General features: G+C 37.5%; 1 protein-coding gene across 7 annotated transcripts in view; it reads left to right on the forward strand.

The window, feature by feature from the left end:
- Window positions 1-24,141, forward strand: part of LOC117208598 (nucleolysin TIAR) — a 584,542-nt gene that overhangs the window by 239,179 nt on the left and 321,222 nt on the right. For all 7 annotated transcript variants that reach the window (XM_033449833.1, XM_033449835.1, XM_033449834.1 and 4 more), the window contains one exon: window positions 5,913-5,970. In XM_033449833.1, coding sequence (XP_033305724.1) covers window positions 5,913-5,970 — 58 coding nt within the window. The remainder of the gene's footprint in view (window positions 1-5,912; window positions 5,971-24,141) is intronic.

Below are 24,141 nucleotides of genomic sequence, written 5' to 3' on the forward strand. Positions count from 1 at the left end.
ATTGCTGCAGACACACTGCGGGCCCGACGTTAGCGTACCGGCCGTCTTGGGCACTCCTCCGTCCTATCCTAACTTACTTATCCCGCCAGACTTACTTCCTTACTTACATAGTCACTCGCTTACTTACTTATTCCTAGCCTTGGTATTCCTTATCCTTGCCTCTTTCTGCACCGCAGTTTCCTCGCGTAACATTACTTGTTCATGTTCTTTCCTCGCATCTGCTGCAACTAGTCTGCCGGAACTCCCGAAAGGTGTACCAACCAGGTATACTAAACTTTGGATAACGAAACAACTCTCTGCGCGCGTCGTCGTCGTCGTTGTAGTATTATTTTTCGCATTTGTTAAGGACGAACTTTCAAAACGAGCTCTCGGCCTGCGAAACAGCTGGCCTGTCCCGGCACGATTATGAAGCCGCGTTCACCTATCCGGCCACGTTGATCCGATTATCGACTTATAATTTTCGACAGACAGCGAAATGAAATATTCATTGGACGGGATCGACGAAAACCGATATAAATATTATATCACAGTTCGGCCGCGTTTATCTTTATGTCGGTAATATTTATATACACGCGGAAAATTGCACGGCATCGACGACGATTCCATGTTTTTCAGCCCATTCATTTTCCAAATGTTTCTCGATGGTTTAAATCGCGTTAGCGTTGTATTTTGTTTTGTCATTAGCACAGGGCGAACGCTGTCGTACCAGATTTATTATACGGCTGTCCATATACTTTGTTGTCTATGCGGATGAACGAAATTCGTTCATCGTATGACATTCAGGAGAAACATTAAGCATAATGTTTCTTGTATTAGAAAAATATGAATGTAATGCGTGCGTAAGCTATCTTGTTCGTAGCGATGCTACGCATTTTAAATGCCGTGTAGAGAAGTAAGCTTACTTCAAATTAGCACGGTAGACGTTAAGAAAAGCAAAGTAGTCATATTACTGTTTTTATTTCTCTGACTACTCAGTGTTACTTAAATAAAAAGTTACGCGGTTTACTTCCTTCTTAATGTACTTGTAACTGCTTCTTCCAATAAATAAATTTACGAAGTTTTGCTATTATGGTTAAATTGGAACAATAATAATAGTAACATACCATAACAGTTTCATGCTTAATGTTGCAAATATGTATTATTGTATGTTAATTTAAAATTTCAAAGTACATTTATATATTCTCGAGCAATATTTAGAGATAATTAAATAGTTCGTATGAAGTCAACTAATAATGTCGAGTTTATTTAAAACATACTTTGAATACTTCGTAGGGACGTTTGACCAAACTCAGACACGTTTCATTCTCTTCCGAATTTCATTTGTCAGCGGATAAATATCAATTTCGAGAAGGCCATAAATTTTCTGTTGTATCAGTATTGAGCTACTATACGGTACACCGTCTTTGAAGTACTGTTCAAACATTGATTTTGCACTGCTAAATGTTGGCACAGTTCCATTTTTCCTTCATTTATTAGCATACCTTTGAAATCCATCAATGTCACTAATTGACACTTTGAATCTCAAATAATACGAACTATGGATCAAGCAGTACAAACCGGTGATCTGCAAATTCTAAAATTTTCACTTTTGTATTTTAACGTCTTTCAGAACTCAATTATCCCGTAATCTTTGATAAAAAAAATGTTCTAAAAGAACATGTTCTTTATAGAAAATGAAACATAATACGAACAATTTGTATTTCCTTAGTCCGCAATAAATATCTACATTATTTTTTTGTTAGAACAGTGACGTAACTAATAGGAAAAACAATACGATTTTTAAGAAAACGATTTGAAATAAATTTGAAATAAAAAATTATTCGTGGACGTTCTTTAACATTTTGTTTTATAATTGGACCAATGATCTTTGCAATTTTGAGGATCTCTGATAAGATAATGTTTATGCGTATTACTTACTATTAAAAGAAGAATTAAAACAGATGTTACGTTGTGACAATCTCCCTTTCAAACAGTATAATTTTATTTCTCTTTATTTCTCACCTTAGAAAATGGCCTACTTCTAGACTTGATCTTCGCGATACCTCAAAATCGACAATTTTTTGGATCTGCCTTCCTCTACCATCTCGAATCGACAACGTAACGACCGCCAATTGTTCGTTTATGACAAACAACAGCGAGTACAAACGAATTCCATCCCAAGAGGAAACGTAAATCTACCAGAAAAATGACAAATCGTGTGATAAACCTGCGTTACATTGCATTACACATCAATTATCGTTGTTGTTCATTTCGATCATCGTCGTTTTCTTTCCAATTGAGCATCGGTATCACGTTGTAATGGCTAATAAAGCAGATGAAACGCGTATTGTTGCACCCGTTCAGCAAGCGTACGTGTTGTAATAAAGAGCATTAACGGCATTTATTTTACCAGCTAGTTGTGGCTTTCCATTTCTGCTCACGAATATATCCTATAAAGTATTTTGCAAGCTGCACCATGTTGGTATTCGAACAAAGCATCTCATCGACGTAAACGCTTTATCGACCAGAGTATTTTCCCTATGTACGGGAATTTCATCGTAATTCGGTTTAATTATCTCTTGATTATATCGAATTCAGGAACCGCATAGTTAACGTCCTTTTCCCTGGATATGATCGCAAAAACACACGAGTAGATGGTTGAACTGGAGGCGTCATGTCATTTGAATAAATGAAAAGATACAAGGCTCTCGTAATCGAATTAGGTCATAGTGATCGGCGATATGGAATAAATGCGAACTTCCATTTTGTATCTGACGTACACCGCCGCTCGTATTAATCCCAACACTCTGATAGAAATTTATGACAAATTTTAATGACAGGAACCGATACTTATAGTTATTTATCCGTTATTAATCAACAAATTATAAATGTAAATTTTGTTTCAAAAGCTAGAAAACTAATGTACAGAGGATATGCAACTATCAATAGCATAAAGATACGACAAATATGATACGAAAAATTTCTCCTTGTCAGGTATGAACAACATAAATTAATTCTACTTAACACCATTATAAAGAGATATTTCCTATAATGTTCTCTTATTGTTTCAGCTACAAGTTTGCCTACGGTATTCGATGAAATGTAGCAATAATTAAGTGTACAAAGAATGCCAGCGTGATGATGCAGATAACTAAGAAAATGAAAAGTAACGATTCAATATTAGCGCCATATCGTTTGCGTGTATCGTCCATACGGATGACACCATTTTTCCATTAAGTTCGTCTACGATAGCAACGTATGGCAAGGTTTTACTATATTATTCGTTCAACTATTATTTTACTCTTTCTCCTGCGACTTCTATACATGCCGCGCTTAATATTCCTCACGATTAATTACGACCAGTGTAACCAGTCATAAATTCTAAGCAGCGAGTCTTGTACTCGTAGATATGCATTTAGCTTAGCTTTAGAACTTTGGTTTACAGGTGAAATCTCAAGTCCTTTGAACTTGCACGCAATAATCACGTATACTTGTTAGTAATTCACTCTTGATACCGCTATTCTCTTGTACAGATGTGGATACAGATAACTAAGTAACTAGAAATTTACTTTATATTGAAATACATCTGTATAGAGCCGTGTTGGAAACAATAATTTGTTCTTTCTGTATGAAATGAACGGAAAATATGCAACAAGGAATTAAATAATTATTATAATAAGATTACAAGTAAATGTGCATCTTCATGAATCATTTATTATAGTTTTGTTCAGAGTTGATTTCGATTCGTTAATGATGATTAATTAAACACGATGATAATTTCATGAATATCTACGTATTTGAATTTATCATTTAAACGTATAAATATATTTTATGAAATGATAATTCAGTTTCAATCGAATTGTTTTTCCCAGGCTTAATTCCGAAAATCGAATTAATTTTTGTCTTCTCCTTTTTGTAAATGAGTACGACAAAGATATAGTTGGAATTCCGTTTATACGAACCCCATTTATATAAACGAAACCTTAGCAGCGCCTGATTAACTGAACATTGGTTGAGTGCTGATTCAACTACCGCCGAACGTCAATCTAGTTATATCAACGTCTAAGACGTAAATTTAATAAGACGTAATGATAAGACGTAAATAGTAGTGGCACGCTTACATATGTGACGATCTCGCGGGCTTCGCAGTCGATGCAAGTTTACAACATTGTTACGCAGATATTTAAGAGCAAATTTTTCATGGATCCTCTTGGGAACATAAACTCCTATTAACTGAACGAAAACTTATCGATGATGGGGAGAAACAAAAGGATTCCTTATATGAACGACCAGATTATATGGCCTATTGTATTAGCAGAGATGATATAGAACGAATGTGAAAAATGATAAAAGCCTCTTTGATTATGTTGATTATGTAGAGAATTATCTATTATCTATATAATTATATTATTCTATAAATATTAAAATATCCCTCGGATTACGTAACATTGAATTGACGAAATTAATTACAACGAAAAATCGTCTTTCAGTTGCATTTTTCAATTGCTTTACTTTCTACTACATGTTCAGCCGGATTCGCAACTTGTACGCGGTTTCTTCGAAATGATCTTTGCTATTTATCGAATATCGGCTATGTCGACAGTTGGGTACATCACGATGCATAAAGAATCTAGTTTATGACATCTGTTAAGACCCGACGATACCCAACATGTCCTATTTCCGCCAGTCGAGGTCCTTTCGGCAGTGATATCGCTTCCTGTTGCTGCGGATTACCAGCGGATTATCGTACCGATTTCTAGCGAAAAGATTAACTTGATAATTTGTAAACGAAATTACTCGTCACTTGAGGAAATCCAACTGTCGCAGGGATATGTACGGGGGAAACCGCATAGGTGCTTTATCAGCGAAAACGTTTTACGTTTAACGCGTCTGGCTAGTGAACAGACCGGTATAAATTTGATCGTTTCTTTGTCTTGACTTCCACTCTTGGATATAACCCCATTCTTTCACGGCAATCTTTTTATACCGACAATTTACGTGGTGAAATGTGAAATGTTATCTAGGATGTTTCGCGACAGTTGGGCGGCGTTGAACATTGAATTTCTAAAAGGTGGTCTAGCTTTCAGTTGGAGAAGTTTTACCAAAGCTCCGTGAGAATAAAAGGTTTCTTAAGGCAGCAGAATTTTATATATCTAAGCGTTGAATTATATAATGTTTCATATAATATTTGTAATATATAACACGTTATTTAATGTATTATACAATGTTCTTATTTCATATTTTATTATATAATATAAAATTTTGTTTATCTTGCTACCATCTAAATATATATCGTCTACGGTTCACAAAGGAACGGGTCATTTATACCGAAGCTCAATTTCTTGAATATTTTGGATTCTCAAGTAATCTGAAAGAACTCTGCGATATTTATCAACGTTTCCACTACATTATACATTCATTCGTTAGTCAAATGTTTGGAGCCTTTTTCACAGGAATACAAATTTTTTGGAAGATATCTAAGAGTGAAATTTTGCTTGAATCAACGATATTCAGTTTATTTCTGAATGGATAATTGAGAATCTGTGTATAACGAACGAATACATGTACACTGTTTTCAAACCAATATGTCAGACATATGTATTGATATTTATTACAAGTATTGTCATGAGTTTTCACTATTTCATAAGCGCGAAAATATAATAGTTACAGATGAGGCAACGAGAATTAAATCGCATCAATGTTATATGGAGAGCATGAATTGATAAATCTATTACTGTACGTCAACTAGTTTGTAATTATTAAATTTATCCGAAAGTCATATAAATAGATGGTTAGATAAAACAACGAAATGTTTTATCCTTTTTTGTTCCTCGTTTTATTTCTCATGTATTTTATAATATATAATTGTATTACTATTGCTAGACTACGTATCTAAACATTTAAATAAATTTATATTTCTTTGACTGTTTCAGGAGATGAAAGTTAACTGGGCCACGTCTCCGGGAAACCAACCAAAACAGGACACCAGCAGTAAGTAATATACAATTTATATTTTCATTTCCGTATGTAATTGGATGTCGATAATCGTACTTTCCCTTTTCTGTTACATTAGGATTTCGTTATACTATACGCATAACGCACGTTATAGCAAGTCAATTAATTAATTGCAATTTAAGAAACTGTACGGGTTTTCAAAAACTGGAACAATATCAGAGGTATAAAATTTAATAGGGGATAATAATAGGAATTGTAGAAAATGGCGAAATGGAGGTATTCATGAATTAGTCCAAATATTTTGTTGTTATTGGGTTTGCTTTTAATTCCAATAATGTTGTTAAAAAGAATTAAATTATAATCTTACATGTTACGTAATTATTACTAATGAAGTTTTCAGAAGCGTAATTAGCTTTTGCGCATACAATGCTTATGCTTAAAATTTATTTACTATACCCAATGGAACAACGTTGGCCGAAATGCGATATAAATAAAATAATTAATTTCAACCCTCCATATTAAGCAATACGAGATTAAAATTTTCTTAATACAGCAAGTGCAAATTATTGTTAAATATTGATTGAAACGCTCCAAAAGATTGTGAATCATTATCCTTCTTTGGACACAGATTAAGCCTATCAGCCGGATATTTTTAAAGACTCTATTACATAGTACAAACCTTTGTATCAGTGAAAAATGTTTTATTTGACACACGGCCAATATAAAGAGGTCCGTTAATTTGTATGCGTTGCGATATTCAATTCATCGAGACTCGTTTTATTGAATAGACGATGTAGGTATTTTAAAGTCAGCATACGCTGTCAATGTTACGATAATATATTGTTTTTCTAAGACATCATTTAACGCGATAGCGTATTTCAAACAAGTTTATAAATTATTAGGAATACAGATGTTTTTCTTTCATTACTTTCAGGTTTCTTTGCGTTCAATTACGTTCAAAGTATTGTCTGAGACACTTAGGTTTTTATTATTAATTTCATTATTATTTTTAATATTTTATTCACACTTTCTATTGTTTATTCTGATAATTCATTAATTCTTAGAAATTCACCATTATTTTCTATTATTAATTATAATATTTGAAAGAAGTTATAAGTTGCGTTAGTTATTCTTAAGGAATAATTCTTAGAAGAGAATTAAGCGAAACAAGTAGATCTACATTAATTCGATTTGCAGATTCTAGCTAATTCTTTGTGGAATAAATTACTCGTTTATAGCCCCGGAAACTTCACAGTTACTGTGGGAATTGAATATATGTAGGTCTCTAAACATCTTATCGTTGACCTTTAATCCTTTCGCAAGTTCTAGATTGTCCTTATTTAGGCGTTAATTACGGATACTTAAACGGAATTAGTTTCGTGGGTATAGTGTATCAAGTAACACTGTTCTACCACGGCAACGATTCCAACTTAAAAGAAGTTACATAAAATAGCAACATGGGCATAAATGGCTTTATATTAAACTATTTTACACTATGTAGAACTAAGTAGAAATTTTAGCGTAAAATAGATTACTTTTGTATTATTAACCGTCTCTTACTTTCGCAACTTAATCTGCCCCTCGTACGTCAAATTGACACAATGGTGAAACATCGATGAAATGAAAGATAAATAATTAATTTTCCTGTTTGTCGTTTACATGCATTCACACTGATCCCCCTTCAGAATCATCGGATTTCATTCGCACGTATTTGACTTCGCATTATCGTTCTTGGCTTTGTCTCGCGGCGAGGAGAAGAACGAAGAGAAGGCACAAAGCTCTTCCTCCCTTCCTCATATTCACATCAAATTTCGATATTCAAAGCTATACATGTCTAGCTTCATACTAAAGCGGTTGTACGATGAACGCATAATTGTTGTGCAACAATTACGAAACACTGAGATAGTCGTCAATGGACTTGCTAAGAATAACGTGTGTCAGATTGACACATAGGGTTCTTTTTGTAACAAACGTTGTTTCATAAATATATATATACATTCCATATTAAAAAAGTAAATTATAAAGTCTGAGATCAATTTTTCTTAGAATAGCGTCATCTTTCACGTGAAAAATATGTACGGGCGAAGGTTAAGCTGTTGCTAATATTCGAAAAGCTAAGTTAGAGAATATACGTAATTCTGCAAACATTAAAATATTCAGTCTTTCCATTCCAAAGTATTAATTTATTACCGAAGGGTTCAGTATTTTTCCACACTCTTCCGGTAAATCAGCCGAATTATTAGGTCGTTCGAAAAGTTTCTTTCGTTTTATAAGGAAATAATGGATGCACAATATTCTTCGTTGTACATTATTTTGTCGAATTACGTATGATCCATCTTATTCTATCAAGATAAAGATTACAACGTCCGACAGAATAGATTTCATGTTTGTATAAAGATGCATTGTCGTAAAAGACGTGTCTGTAAAAGAAAGACACTTTTCGGGCAACCTAATACTTGACGCAGCTTACCTATTACGCATACTTTATGCAGCTATCCGATATCACATATTTTAACGCTTCATTAGCGGAAACGCTTCATTCATTGGAAATAAAAAATATGTTAGCGAAAGTTAGGGGAAAATTGTAGGTGAGAATCCCAGCGATGCGCGTAAGTAGAAAATTAAGAATAAAACATAGCATTTCGCGTATAATGCCGTATAATCTTTAGAAAGAAGAAAACAAAGTGAGAATTAAATCGATATAGAGCAGAGTAATCATTTTGAGGAACATCTTGCTCGATTTTGCCGGAACAATGATTTAAAAGTTTCGTTATCAGATGGAATATTATACAAATCAGGTACATATTCATGAATCGGTAAAATTACGGCGTAGAACTTGAAGTAACAGTTTCGTGTATTCGTACTATAATTTCTGCGTATAAGGGCTGTCCGGTACAGCAGTGGTTAGGCATTAAACGTACGTCACTTGGTAAGCTCCTTCGCTCTCTGTTCCCCTATCTACGGAGAAGCACAGCCGCAGACCAGTAAACCCGTCATAAGTACTTCCTTTCTAGGGATTTCCGTCGTTTCTATTTAGCAAAGAAAGAAGAAAAAAAGAGAAAGAAAAGAACGAAAAAGGTAAAACGAAAAGAAAAATTAATATGATTCTACGCAAATATCTTTCAGCATGAATCATTGAAAATTACCTTCCCGAATAACTTCGTTTTATTTCTCGCGTTTTATTACGCAATAGGATTGGCAGATTCGAAATCCTACTACTTTCTGCGAGTTATTGGAAACTATTAAACGGCGGATTGTTCACGGTGTAAAATATTTCTTTGAAACCCGTCCTCTCCTCCGAGATCATGACCTTTTGCGCGAAAAGCAGAGAACCTCTAACGCTTTTGCGCTGGCGCTCGACTCCGTGTTTTCCGTTTCGCTCTTTTGAATTCTGTTTAACGTTGATGTCTCGTTTAATTTCCGTGTTTTGTGCACGCACAAAAGACGGGAAAAATTTCATTATGCCGCAAGTACTTTCAATTAACCGGGAAAACTTATTATAATTAAATACACGCCGACGTTCCATTTGGCTAATTACGTTTGCAAATACCAGAAGTATTTGCTTATCATGGCAGATAATTTGTCCGAGAGCATCGATAATAATATCGAGCAACGTGTGTCAAGTGCCGACTGTTCGAAGAAGGCAACGCTCGTCACAATGTGAAACAATTGCTAAAATATATAATATTTTGTAAGTTAAATGGACATTTTTGTATTCAGGAATATTTGTTCGACAAAGCATAATTTAAATTCTTAAAGGTATCCTGTAGTATATATGAATACCAGGAATTCACAGAGACAAAGAAGATTGTATTTCACATTATTAGACTGTTTAATTTAATTAAGTTTACGGCATAAAATTAAATAAATACGCGTATTTGTTCCATTGTCAAATTAAAATTTGTTCAACGCTTGAAATCTAATTCGAGTGGAAAAGAGTTGAATTTAAATTCTGGGCCTATCTACAGTTTCTTATATAAGACGGTGAATATTCCACGATATTTCTTGGATTATTTATTCAACATTCAATCTTGAGTCAAGTTAAAAAGCCACGAGATTATCAAAATCCAATAATATTCTATGATTTCATTGAAATATTTTTGACGCTTCCGTGCTTTCTTACAGATAGCAGTAAATAAGATTATAACAAATTAAATTAAAATTAAATATAAAAAAATAAAATTTAATAAATAAAATAAAATTAAATAATTAATTAAAACAACCAAACGTTCCCTTTCATTAGGTATTATAAAAATTTACTCGAGTCTTCCAATGTTACAACATTGTCTAACTAAGTTTAATAAAGTATCGGGTAACAACATTGAATATCAGCGATGATGTCATAAATAACAGAAGGAGGTCTGCTTATCTTACCTCTCTAGCCTGCCGTACATACGAGAAAGGCCAAAGAGTGAACACGTGTGTCCTTTTCCTATTATACATGTACGCCCGGGCGACGAATGCGTGTGCGTGTTTGAAATTCAGTGAGGGGTGGCGGCAATATTTAACTCAGTCTGAAATTCCTCTTTTTATAGACTTGTAAAACCGTGACAGGCACATGGGACCCGATCCTCTGCCTCCCCTTTCCCCATGTTTCAGCCATATCGTTCTCTGTTCAGCCCTTGTTACCCTCGCTCTTCGTCGTACAGTTGCCCCATCTGAAACGGTTAGATGGTGTTCCTGTATCTCTCGTCGTTCTTCCGACCAGCTTTCCCATTGCTGGCCCTCTTTCGTCCTCCCATACTTCTCGAATCCTCCTTCACCCCTGTCCACCCCTCGACGATCCCCTTTCGAAGCCGCGCCGTACCTCCCCGCGGACAAATGCAAAACTAAAACGCGCCTCCCCTATTCTCTGTGTAAATATGGTCGGGAACTACTGCACGGTCGTTGAACGGGGTGAGCACACTTTTTCCAACCCCACCTCCCCTCCCCACCGTCGTTTTCCATCCTCTACGATCGCATTCCCTACCCACGTTCACGAAGAGTGGATAGCTGTGTACGCGTTGTGGCTACAACCGAGACGAGGAATACCAAGGCGGCGAAGGCCCACGGTTGTTTTACTTTTCCGTAAGGGGATGCTGCGAAACTTCGGCACATTGGTACACCTGCGCATCCTGCAACTGCGGACTCTCACCGTTTACTCGCCGGTCGAGCGTATATTACGCAAGCCTACGAAACCGTGCTACAACTTGCAGCGTATTTGTGGACCGGCAAATATATACAGTATCATAGCGCGTGATATATGAATCTCTATAGGTTCGTCGTAAGATATTGGCGATCTTCTGTCTGCCTAGAAAAATGCTTCGCGATACGTTAAAGTATATAAGTGAATAAAGGGAATCGATGGGGAAGATCGATGGTTAACGTTTGATGTTTGAGCGATTTTGTTTCTGGTATGGTTATAGTAGTCATCTATATTTTCGATATAATTTAGGAAATGAGAAACACACGTATTAGTTTCTATAGTTTGCAAGAATAGTTTTCGAGGGGGTGGAAATGTGATCGGTTTGAAAGGAACTGCAGCAGAGTAAACTCTATGAATTCAGTAAAAATATATTTAAACAGGAAGCCTATGAGATTCATCCTCACGTATTTTAACACTTTTTTCAGGAATAATTATGTAAAATAATTCTTCTCATTACGATATTTTTCTACACATTGCCTTATAGGTAAATATTATCATATCATAAATGATTAGGATTTCCTGTTGAAAATCGAAGCTGTATATTAATCAGAAGATCAGGTCATACCGAAATCGTACAAGTTCTAAGTTACTTCAACCGACGAATGAGAACTTTAGAACGATGATCGTTTATGAACGGTCGTAATGCATGCTTGGGGAATCAGCTACGCAAAGGAATATTATCCAAAGATGATATACTGTGTTACGTATAGCTGGAATGTAATGAGAGGAGATTTTGACAGTTATATTCAGCAAGAGAGAAACCTTTCGGACTTTTATGGTTTTAAATCTCCTTCATAATACGCATCATAAAAGGATACAATTTTTATGGTGCCTTGTAACGTGTCATCGGGATTTACGTCGAGGACGATGGGATACATGCGAGTAGGTTATTGCAATTGTAACGAGTTGCGCAACATGGCTATGTAATATCTGTAAAATATCATACACATTAATATACTGTTGTACAAAATGTACAAATTTTCAAACATTTCCTACGTGTAAATTTAAGAACTTGCGGATACTGTAACTGTAGTTTCAATTATCTTGTCACAATTAAGAGCTACTTAAAGTAATACTCATTGCAATATTCGTGAAAAGGAAGCTGCACTCACTGTATCGTACTTTTTTTCACGTCCCATTATAGACATTTTCAAGCTTTCACCGATAGTACAGATATCAAGCGAGACGATGATCTAAACTTTTAAACAAAATTGTCCTGTCACAGAATATCACGGAAAATCCGCATCCAGCAAACAAGCAACCGTGTTGAATGTGTTACAACTACAAGGTTAGAAAATTCTATTCCTCCACGTCTATCGTGGAATAACGAACAAATCTTGTCCATTTTACAGCGGATCGGAACAAAAACATTTTTCACGTGTACGGCAAAAAGCAACGGGACATTCCTTGACCCGTTCCATAGAGTAAGATGTTATTACGACTATTCCGAAAGACGAACTCGTGGAAGGAAGCTGGGTTGAAAAAGAAGGGAATTCACGTTCCATTTTCTTCATATGATCATCGTCGGTGGAGTGTCGCGAAGGAACAAAAAGAGAGCAAAAGTTGCGAGCCTTGAAAGCATAGGATGGCGTCGGTGCACGGTGTAGAACGAAACGAGAGAAAAAGGGCTGGAAAGAGAAAGAAAGCGGATTGGAAGGTCGTGGTGTAGAGCCGGATTGAGCTTGACTGGTAGACTGCGTAATCGCGCATCGTTTTTCCTGCATTATGAATCGCGCCAGGGGATAATCGTGCCAGTATTTACGGAGCTTTTCGGCACAAAGGGGTTACACCGCGAGTCCCACTCCCGTATTCCGTTTATCACTGGCAAAGCGTTTACCGTTAGACCATAAGCAGCACGCCTTTGCTGTTTATATGCATTACTGGAGCTGTTATCGTTATTAACAAAACACAAGCTGTCTTTCCCGTGTCTCTCATTTTCTGTCACGTACATCCCGCCAACGCCAGTTTTACCCGCTCGGGGCTCGTCGCGCTCGTTCCATCCCTCCGCTTCTCTTTCGCTCCGTTCACGCTCTGTCGTCTAGCGTTTTCGCGTATATACATCTTGTCGCGTGCTTTCTCATTCGCCAACTTGTCCTTTTTTTTCATCTCCGTCTCTTCCTCCGTCTCCTTCTCTTCTAACTTCTCTCCCACCTCCTCCCTCGACGTGGTACTTAAATTTAATGACTCGCGAAAGAGCAGGAAATTTCGCGAGTCGTGTTTCTTTATTAATGTACGTGTACGTGGGAATAATGTGTAGGTTTGTGCTGTGAAGCGACCCGTCCACGCAGTGGCCGCTCCTCATAGCGAGCATAAATATTTTTCACTAATTCGCGTCATTAATTCTCGCGCTCGTGTAATTTGTACACTTTCTTCTTTTCTTTCTTTTTTCTTTCTCTCACCCTCTCTCTTTCTCTCTCTCTTACGCGCGCTCTTTCTCGTTTTTTTATCCTTTTCTCTTTCGCTCAAGCTTCCTTTTAGAACTGTCGCGCGTGAAACGGTTACCCTTCTCGTAGTTTATGCCGTTTAAAATGATAAGCAACGTTTGTATTACGAATGAATGTATGCCAAACGAATGTTCTGAAATACTCGCGTACGAAATAGGATTTCTAATTAATTATCGCGACGATTTGTTAATTTTTCGAACGAATAGAGCAATTGCTCTTTGATGGTTTTATTTTCAGTTTACTTTTTATTAGAGAAGGCTGTCGTGACGAAAGTAGCGTTCTTTTATTACGAGCGCGCAACAACACTGTTAAAATGGAAAATGAAAGAAACAATGCAAGTGTAGTTAATTTGATGGAAATGTCTTGGAATCTCTGAGCTTGGCTTATACGGTAGGATATACTAATTAAATATGAAGCATCTGAAAAATATGAAACCAACGTAACCTACGATGAATGTAATTGCATTTTGCGTTTGTAATCTTATTGGAATCATATTGGAAAGTTATGGAGTTTCCCTCTCATTTTCAAGCTCACTTGACATAATTTAATCACTACGCATTTATTCTGATACATGCAGGATCATTTGAGTAGAAAAAAGACCGGTAGCCTCTATAGGAGTGACCAACGTTATAGCTATAAGATTACTTCACGTTCGAATAAACAAGTTTTCATGAAAGAATTTCTATCGAGAGACAGGTGCAGATAACATTATTCATTACAATACATCGATACCGTAAATACGATAGTGTCCAATATGAAAGATACACAAAAAGTTTCAATTTAATCGAATAAAAGCATCCAGTCATTAAAGCATAGAAAAAGTTTGCCAAGAAAAATATACTTCGACTTAAACGAAAGCTATTCTCGCGGGAAACGTCAGAACCGACAAAAATAATCCAAAAATGAGTATTAATATGGGAACTTTGGTACAGCCGATATTACGTGACGAAGTTTTCACTTGCTTTCCAATTCTCCCGCAACGCAATTCGAGAGCTATTAAATCAACGGATTGATCCATACATATGCATGTACATGCACGTGGACTGGCTCGGCATTCCAGAAATTCTCACGAGGTATCATTTGTAAGAGTCAAGCACATGCAACGTTACGATCGTCAACGAGAAAACCAAGAATCCCTCGTACGTATCGCGAGACGTAAGAAACGGTCATTAATCGGATACGGTGGGTTCCAGCAGGTCTCTCGAATTGTAAACGAGCGAGGGAGGCGTACAGGTGTGTAGTGACATTCGCGTTCGCGCAATAGCCGCGTTTAACTGACGACACGATCAGCTCGATGAACCGAGAGAATAGGATCGGGCGCGGTAGACAAGTGCATCGTGCATTCTCTTTGTCCTCGATGTTGTACGGAAACCGAGGTTCTCGCGCACACGTCCCAGTAGCATCCTGCCTGGACCTCGTGGTGTATCGCGTTACTACCGGTGGTGTGTAACGTTGTGCGGTGAAAGCACTGCGGATAGCATTTGTGGGTAGCGCACGGGTCGACGAGGGAATCGGTAAACCCCCGTGTACGGAGGGCGTCTGCGAGATCAGGCCGCGTGCACGCTGCCATCATATATCGTCTAATAGACACGAGGATACGCGCGGCTTTGCCCTGCAGGCTTATGTCACTTAACCTCTCAACATCGGTGCTCGATTTTGTCGCACGAGATCCGCCGTTGGAGATTACACGAGCCACAATTTATCGCTGGAATTTGTTAGTCGAATCGAGCTGATCTACAACTCCCGGCCTCCATTGGCAAATAGAAAATTTCGTCTCGACCCGGTTGTCTATAGCGGTTGTTCCACATTCGAAAGCCTGTTCGTTGCGTTTCGCGGTTCCCAGATTGCACTGTGATTTTTCGGCCGATCGAAACCAAGCGCGACTAACGCGAGATTGGATAGACGAGTCGAAAGCGCCGGGGCAAATATTGTTTTTTAATATTGTCGAAGTGTCAGCCGATTTTCGACCAGGAAATGAATAACGTCTGGCTGCCCAACGCGACGTTACGCTATGCGACGTAGCAAAATTGCCAACCGTGTACAATTAGTATATTGCTTATAATACGTACGACGCGTGTGATTATACGCGTAGGAGGGGCATTAACGAACAGCGTACAAGGTTTGCTGATAATTACAGGTGCGGAAAGAAAAACACGAGATGATTATTGCGTTTGCCCATCAGGTTCCACCGCACGGAAAACAATCAGATCCCCGTGCAATTTTTATCCCGGTCGGTTACAAAGGAAATCTGCGCGAAAAAAATTCGTTGTTCTTGCGGACTCGGCGCTTTAAAGATTATTTTCACGTGCGCCCATCGGCGTTCCGTTGATGGAAGGATACGCGCTTTAATCAAGTTAATGCAACCACGCTCCACCTCTGTTCGCCCGAACTTCGCGTGCACACGCCTCGCGTACGTGTCCGTGAACACCGATCAGGGTGACTTTTATGAACGTTACACACTTTGGAAACGGTGCCGCCGCGTGCCAACCGGAACCTCGAGCCACAGGCCGCTTCTTACGAGCACGTTTCTCGCAGATTGGTTCGAAGAAAAATGCGGACTCAATTTGGAAACCGTCTTTTCGATATTTTCCACGAAAGATTTCGATGATTCTCAGACTACAGCGTGACGATGGCGATTTCGGACGTGTAATTGTCTTTTTAACGCAGTTGATTAGATGGTTGGTAGGTTTTATACGTGTTCCATATATGGTATTAAAATACCAATACACCAGCAATCCATAGTTCTTACGAGGAAATGTATCATTACGCGTTATTAAGTAAATTACAGATTGTTATTGCCGTTTCTTATTGCCACTCGTCATTTCGAACACAACACGTTCACCTCTTTCGATTTCGATCACGTCGAGGTCACCAATTTGAAGTGGATCAAACGTGTAGGTTTGTTTGATAAAGAAACGAGTGAATGAATTCGTAATAGTCCGATGTATCAAAATCAGCATAACTACAAGAGGTAGTATATGCTGGTTGTAATCGCTCAATGCTCTATGCCGATCGAAGGAAGAATAACAATACACTGTCTTAGGGAACACGTTCATACATTTATATCGACGAATGTTACCACAAAAACTTAACCTTCTTATGTAGCTCTATCTAAAGGTGACAAGAAGCAGCAATAACAATCTGTCCAGAGTTCATTTACCTCTAGACCTTGTAAACCAAAACAATCTTTAGTATTCAAAGGTACAATAATATGGGTCTCTCCCAGACTTGAACGTTTTTTACGTTCATACAATGTTATCAAAATCCAACGTTTCAAAGAATTGAGATACGTACATTAAAGATTTTACACTATCTATGACATATCTTTAATATTGTAACATCGGGAATAAATATTATTGATGATTTATTTACAATAAATGGATTGTACAGATGTTGATTAAACAGAAGAACGATGGTTGTTTAATGTGAACTAGTCGCAATAACGAACTATAATTTAGACAATTCAATAGTTAATTTGCAATTCTCGTCACCACGGATCCAACGCTCTCTCTCTCTCTCTCTCTCTCTCTCTCTCTCACGCGGACCACACTCTCACGACAACGCTAGCGACACTATCCCGACAACGCAACTCGCACTCTCTGACTTCTCGATTCACACTCCCTGGCTTCTCTACTGACCCTTCTGACTCTTCTTAGACCCACCACGCACATGTTCCGCAACCACTCGTGACCAGGGTCATGTAGGCCTTTTCTACGAAACTGTTCGATTGAAGGACCGACGACACATTGATGGACCCGACGGCGCCTCGGCTCTCGCGACATTGTTTATGGTTTATTTATATATTTATATCTATATAATATCTATATATTTTATTTTCAAATCACCAGCATACTCAAACGTTAGACTACGCGGCAATTTTTCAAAAGTTTGCAAGCAAGTTGGAAATAAAAATTTGCAGTATACTTTTAATTCGTCCTTGAAATTGAGAAATTACCCTGCTAATTTTCGTCGTTAATAAAGATTCGTAAGGGCAAGAAACGAAGTCTCCTGAGTTCGCGGTGCAGCTTGGCGTGAGTTAAAAACGTAGAAGAATTGGCACGGAAGATAAACACGGCCGGACTTGCCCAGTGACCGAACATTACTATGTTAAGAGTTCTCGGGAGAGATGCAGGGGTTGTTGCGTGGTATCCCCCGAACGGACGGAATAACATCGTTGGATAAGACTACGATATTGAACAGTGAGAATCACTGCAATCCCCGGTGTGTGATAACTCAGGTAGCGTGAATAAGCTGACCTCTCTTTGCTAGAATATACCGCCATTTATGCAACAACACAGCATCGCAGTTCTCGCGTCCAACTCTTTACCCTCACATTCGCACAGAATCCAGTATGTGCGCTCTGTACATGGCCAGCGATTTAACATCCTATCGTTTTACGGCACTCGTTAAACGTACAGCGGATACGAATGCTGCTGTATGTGTTCTGATTCCACGCGAATGTCCCTGTCTGCTTTCGTAAAAACTGTCCACATCGGAACAAATACCTTTTTTTTCGGATGCTGTTTTCTGACGCGACGCTATTTCCTGTCATTTTGCGTTCCTGCACGATGGATTGCGACGAGACTCGATTTGTTCCTTCCTTTCGCGTATGCTCATTTCAGAATTACAAATTTCTCGTTGCACGTAGTAACTGCATGACTAATCTTGGTTCTTGTTTGGAAAATAATTATGATTTATATTAACCTGTGAAATCGAATTGACGTTTGCGAGGAAAAGGTACGACATCAATTTTTCACAAGTAATCTGTTTAAATCGCCTAATCCTAGTGGCTAGACGCAATTCTCCAATTATTTGTTTTCTAACGTAAAGCGAAACGTATGCAGAGGTAAGTTCGAACTAGCTTGTGAACTCGCGTTTACAAGCAAGCATACGAGCAAAAATGATCGTAATAATAAGTTAACAGTTAAATCACAACTTAAAACGTCAGTCAGTGTAATTTGTAACAATAAGTATCTATTATTTATTGGTAGAATGTCTATCGTTTCAATTTATTAAATTATACGGAACACCACCGAAGGAAAAATACATCGAGACAAACAACATAGTCTTAAGAGTTTGTCGAAAGTATAAAACAAAGTATGTATACATCGCTCTAGGTTCGATTTGTACAAAAAACGAAGTGTACTTAAAATTGTGTTTCGAAACGACAATAGGATCCCGGCTATCATTGAGTGGCGGAACAATAATTAAATATCAATCGCCGCCGCTCCACAGAGAATTTTCTTTCGCGTTATAAGCTGTCCACTCCACCTGACATCGATTTCCAACGCTTAATTGCTTCGAGATTCTTTAATTTCACGCGCACTTTGAATGGATGCGATCGTAGTGAGTTTCAAAGGCGTCATCGGGACGGTGCACAACTTTTGTCGATAAAAACCACGTTGGGGTTTAGCGGAAAGTGTTCGCGCGAAAGAGCAACGATCACGAGGTGAAATACAGCGTTAACGAAGAAATGAATCACGTCACCGTATATCTACCCCTACAGTTAGCTAACCGAGTAATTTTAAAATGCAGAAATTCACCTGGGGAAGCCTTATCCGCCTTGGAGGGAAAATTATTTTGTCGCCATGACACGTGCCTAGGGGAAAGAAACAAAAAGAGAGATGGGTAAGGAGCTTGCGAACGATATGAAAAACGGGGTTTATGGCGGTTGTAAAGATTATGCCGCAAAGAGTGCCCGATATATACGCGGCCGTGTTTTTTCTTTTTTTTTTTTTTGTTTCTTTATCCTTTCTACAATTTTTGTAGTCGGCAATAGATCAGGTTTGTAACACTTTATTTGCATGAATAAATCGATTTAATGGAAATTTGTCTGTCCTTTTTTCGTCCAATCCCAGTGACCAGACGCAATTTTACAATTACTTTTTTTTGTTCATTGTAATTTAGTCATTATTTTCTCATTTATTTCTGATTTTTATTTTTAATTTAATTCAGTACATTATTTTCTTTTTACTCGGAGGAAACGAATGATTAATACTTTAAGTTTCATTATACATGCATCACGTTGCGAATATACTGAAATAATAGGTTGTCCAAAAAGTTTCTTTCGTTGTATGGGGAAATAATAGACGCACAACGTTTCTGTTTTATATTATTTTGTCGAATTATGTACGCTCCATTTTATTTTGTTGAGATAAGCACCGTGACATTTCACAGACTTGGTTTCACGTTTGTATGAAAGTGTAAAACACATGTTTGCGAAAGAAAGACACTTTCCGGACAACCTAATACGAACAGACACTGTCGAAAGATCTAGAAACTATTTGATCATAAACCTCGATAGGTCAGAAATACTGAACACCTGATCAGAAGGTGCGATGAGTGACCACCGACAATGCAAGCATATTTTCTTCCTTCAGAACATTTTCCCCGTGCAAATAGAAACAGACGATAGTGCAATAGCTATCTACTCTGTTTAGCATATTCATTAACTAGTATAGGTATCATCGAATCAATGAATGCAATGATCCATTTGCATCTATCAAAATTGATAAGAAGTAAAGTCATTTTATATGTGTTGTCAGCTATTAGGTAGGACATCTGTACATATTCCAATAATTGTCATCTATCCTTCCGTAAGTTATTTGAGTTACCAATTATGTATGTACATCATATAATCATAATATCATCATATAAAAATCACAGCATTATCTAACCTGCACGCTATATGTACAACAAATAATAAAAGAATAAAATGGTTCTCACAAGACCGCGATATATATGCGGATGCCGTTATTATTTCCAAAATCCATACGTCACTTTTCACGTCTACGTTTGCTCTAACAAAGATATTCTGACATAACCGATGTTCCACAAACCGACCGAAACTTGTTAACTGCGATTCGATCGAACGAAGCCACTGTCGTATCAAAAATCAGGCCGCGAATCATAAATTGACAAAGCGTTGGCGGAGACATATTCTAACGTTCTCATCAGTTGGAGATACAGAATTTTATAATTCTTTATTCCTATGGTTTGAAAGCTGCCGCTGACACCGGATGAAACGTCAGTCGGTTGTTCGAAAGCAGCCAGTTTCTGATAGAATTCGTGCGCACGATGCACGTTCGACAAAAACCGCATAGGTGTTTTAAATAAACTGCTACCGGGCATGCCATAAGCTACTCCACGTGTCTGCGGCCATTTTTCCGATACGAACCTGTGGATTAACGGGACACGACCGCTTTAGGCAGGGAAGGTGATGGGAAAAGATTTAACAGAAATTTGCATCGAATCCGGTTCGGCCCAGTAAATATGCAAATTTTGTCGAACATCGGGCGTCACTCGTTTTTTGACCGGTGGGAGAAAAAAAAGGAGAGCGGCGGGCAAAGACGATAAGTATTGTCCGTGGAAAAATGACATCTCTGACACGGAACAAAGGATGACAGCACGCGAAACCGCGACGAACTTCGGAAATAACGCAACGGTGCCGATTCATTTAAATTTTGATGAATTAATCACGCTTCTAGCGCGACGTTCGTTAACATAGTACTTTTACTTTAAAATTTATCACTCGACAAAAGTAGTCACAGGATACACGCTCTTTATTCCCTTTCCTGTAATTTATGATCTTTTCTTACTTTTACATACGTCGATATTTTCTTTTATTTAGGAACCATCAAGTGCATTGTAGCCAGCTCCACGGTAATTAATAATAATCCCTGTCGCGATAGAACTGCACCGATTTACACTGCATCGGCACTAAAATTTTCCAAATTTTATTACCGCCATAAATTACGATATATCTACGTTATTCGTTTTTATTGGCTTCGAGTACGAAATCTTTTTATCTGTGCTAATTTTAATGTATACCATTCACGCCTTTCGTATTTCTACGTTTCATCATTTCTATTAATGGAAAACCGTGAAGTAACAATAAATTTCCCAAAGTGACAATCAAATATCAACGTGCTTCTAACCACGTTCGACGGAATTTACGATCATGAATCACGGACAATAGATATTTTTTCGGAATACGAATATTTTTGTACGAATGAAAACGAAAGAGTAGTAAGTTGATACCGATTGGAAAGCGCGATTGCAACGAAAAGCCAACTGACGATAGTTAGCTGCAAGCCCACAGAAGCATCCAGTAAATGGAAACTTCGCAAGCATGTATTTCTCTCTCGCTAGGTGTAATTATCACAGTATCCATTTAATTACATTGTCTTAAGCCAACCAGCAGAAGCACCTGCCAGTAGGCTTAACCTGTATTTCACTCACTAACATTGTCAACATAATTCTCGGCTTATCGTAACTGCTGATCTAGCAGTTACATGTTACACGATAGTGTATCGATGTGCGGTAGTTGTTTGCTAGAATAAAGTAGTGAGTTACAGGTGAAGCGATGCAACCACGAAGCCTAGCCAGGCTGTCGCTCATTTCGCGGTAATTATACACTAATGAGACCTTCCAGACTCGACCCGTTTCGCCTCCAAAAAGTACGACAAGTCGATGGAAAATAAAAAGAGAAACGCTTGCGGCGACCGAACTTGGGTTACGTTCCGTAGCTTCATCAAAAGTATAACGATGACGTTGTATTTTATCAATTTAACATACTCGTTATAACGTAGGATACGATAAAAATTTGATTAAGGTACAGGCAGTAAGTAAAATAATATGCAAAAAATTACATAAACGCCGTAATATTAAAAAATGTGGGTAACTTACGCATTCTTTTGTGGAGATACAAAAAATGTATTAAAATAGCCGACTCTTTACAGGTGTTCGCCACGAAAGTCTGAAACATAAAAAAGTTTCCATAATTTAAAAAGAAAAATTTATTTATCACAGTGCTTTAAATATTTCGAGTTCAACAAATTTCATAAAACTATAGAGTTCAGACAGAGGAATTAGTAACGACGAAAAGAATATTCAGCAAATTTCCGGATTTTCTTTCCAGATCATAGTATGTTGAAAAATAGGATCTAATAATGCAAATAGATGGAAAAGAATTACAAATTGCAACGTTCACCCCGCAAATGGTTTCATCTCACGTAAAATGATACCAAAGCGAAGAATATTTTTAGGCAAAGGTATTTATAATGAAAAAAGTATCCTAAAAAATTGTTTCATATACGGTTAGCTTTTTCAGATATTTTAGAACAGACGGTTATTCAAATTGCAACTTGATAAAATAATAACCACATTTTTCTCGTAATGGCTAGTTCGGTTTAAAGTTGCTCTGAAAGAGGAAGATATCGATCATTGCACAAAGTTTTATTCTTCCTATTCACGTTATTTTTGCAAAAGGAACTGATAACGCATGCAATAACCGTTTAATTCTCGATGTATGTTAAACACGAAACGAAATTGGAATGCACTCGCATCTAAAACAAGCCTTAGACGATTACGTGGCCGCATATAAATTCTAATAGAGATGATTACATCCTACAACCTAGAATTTTATACTATAAACAGGAGCAACATAGTGAAATCTACATACAAATTGAACTCACTTTCTCCGACGTGTATTCGACGTGTATTCGACGTGTATTCGACGTGTATTCGACTTTTCTGCAAACTTTATGCGGCGCAATTAAGTGGTTTCGCTGTTAAAAACTGGCGACTACGATAATCGATATTCACATACCGTCGCCGTGAATGGCGTACGTGCATACGAAGAAAACTTAATGAGACTGCACGCATGGTATAAAGGCAACCGCGATACCTGATTAAGCAAAGATTCGCCTCCTACGATTAATCGCGCCGCGTTTTCTTGCTTTTGCATTTAATTGATTACATTTCTTCAAGAAATTCTTAATTGATCGCTAACAGGATCGAGCCGAAGGCTTCATGGAAATGCAAATCGAGCAAAAGGATAGCGGCACCGTCAGGGGATTGGAATTTCAATCATGCGACATGAATAGAAGATATCCACTCATCAAGTTGCAAATTGAAGAACGATCGTTGGAACATTTTTAAGAATCGAGGACACGACGTTTTGTCAATGTTATTCTACAAATAAATCTTAAAGCATAACTACATCGGAGCGCTTCCATTAAGATATTGTGCAATGGAATTCTGTGCTATTTAATATTACGAGCATTGTTCTTTCCTTTGCAACGCGATTACTGTTTCTATTTAAAGAAATTAAGGTGTTTAAATATCGAAGTTAATCTACGAACAATTGTACGAAGTAATAACTTTTGGAAGATCGCTGAATCTTTTTCTAAATCTGCGAAATAATTCTTTTAAATTGTCTATCAAGTATTAACGAAAGCACACAGCTACTCGCGAAAGAAAAGATATTTCACAATAATACAAAAATAACGCTTCAATGGGAGTTAATTTATTTCTAAATTGAAAATGATAAAAGATAGTAACGCATTTACTCTCCATTATATTACGTCTGCTTTGCAATATGATAAATAATTCGTTATGAGATCTTAATTAACCGTGTAAGACTTCACTCTTTCTTGCAGGTGAATCGAAATAGAAAGAAATAGAAATAATGACTTTATACTATGAAACAAGGAAATATTTCGCACGATAGCTAGCTGCAAAGACGCTGACACTTTTTAAGAATTAATTTCTCTGAAAGGTATTTCAGCAACAGTA

The sequence above is a fragment of the Bombus bifarius genome, unplaced genomic scaffold, assembly GCF_011952205.1.
Source record: "Bombus bifarius isolate JDL3187 unplaced genomic scaffold, Bbif_JDL3187 scf7180000008140, whole genome shotgun sequence".
Classification (NCBI taxonomy): domain Eukaryota; kingdom Metazoa; phylum Arthropoda; class Insecta; order Hymenoptera; family Apidae; genus Bombus; species Bombus bifarius.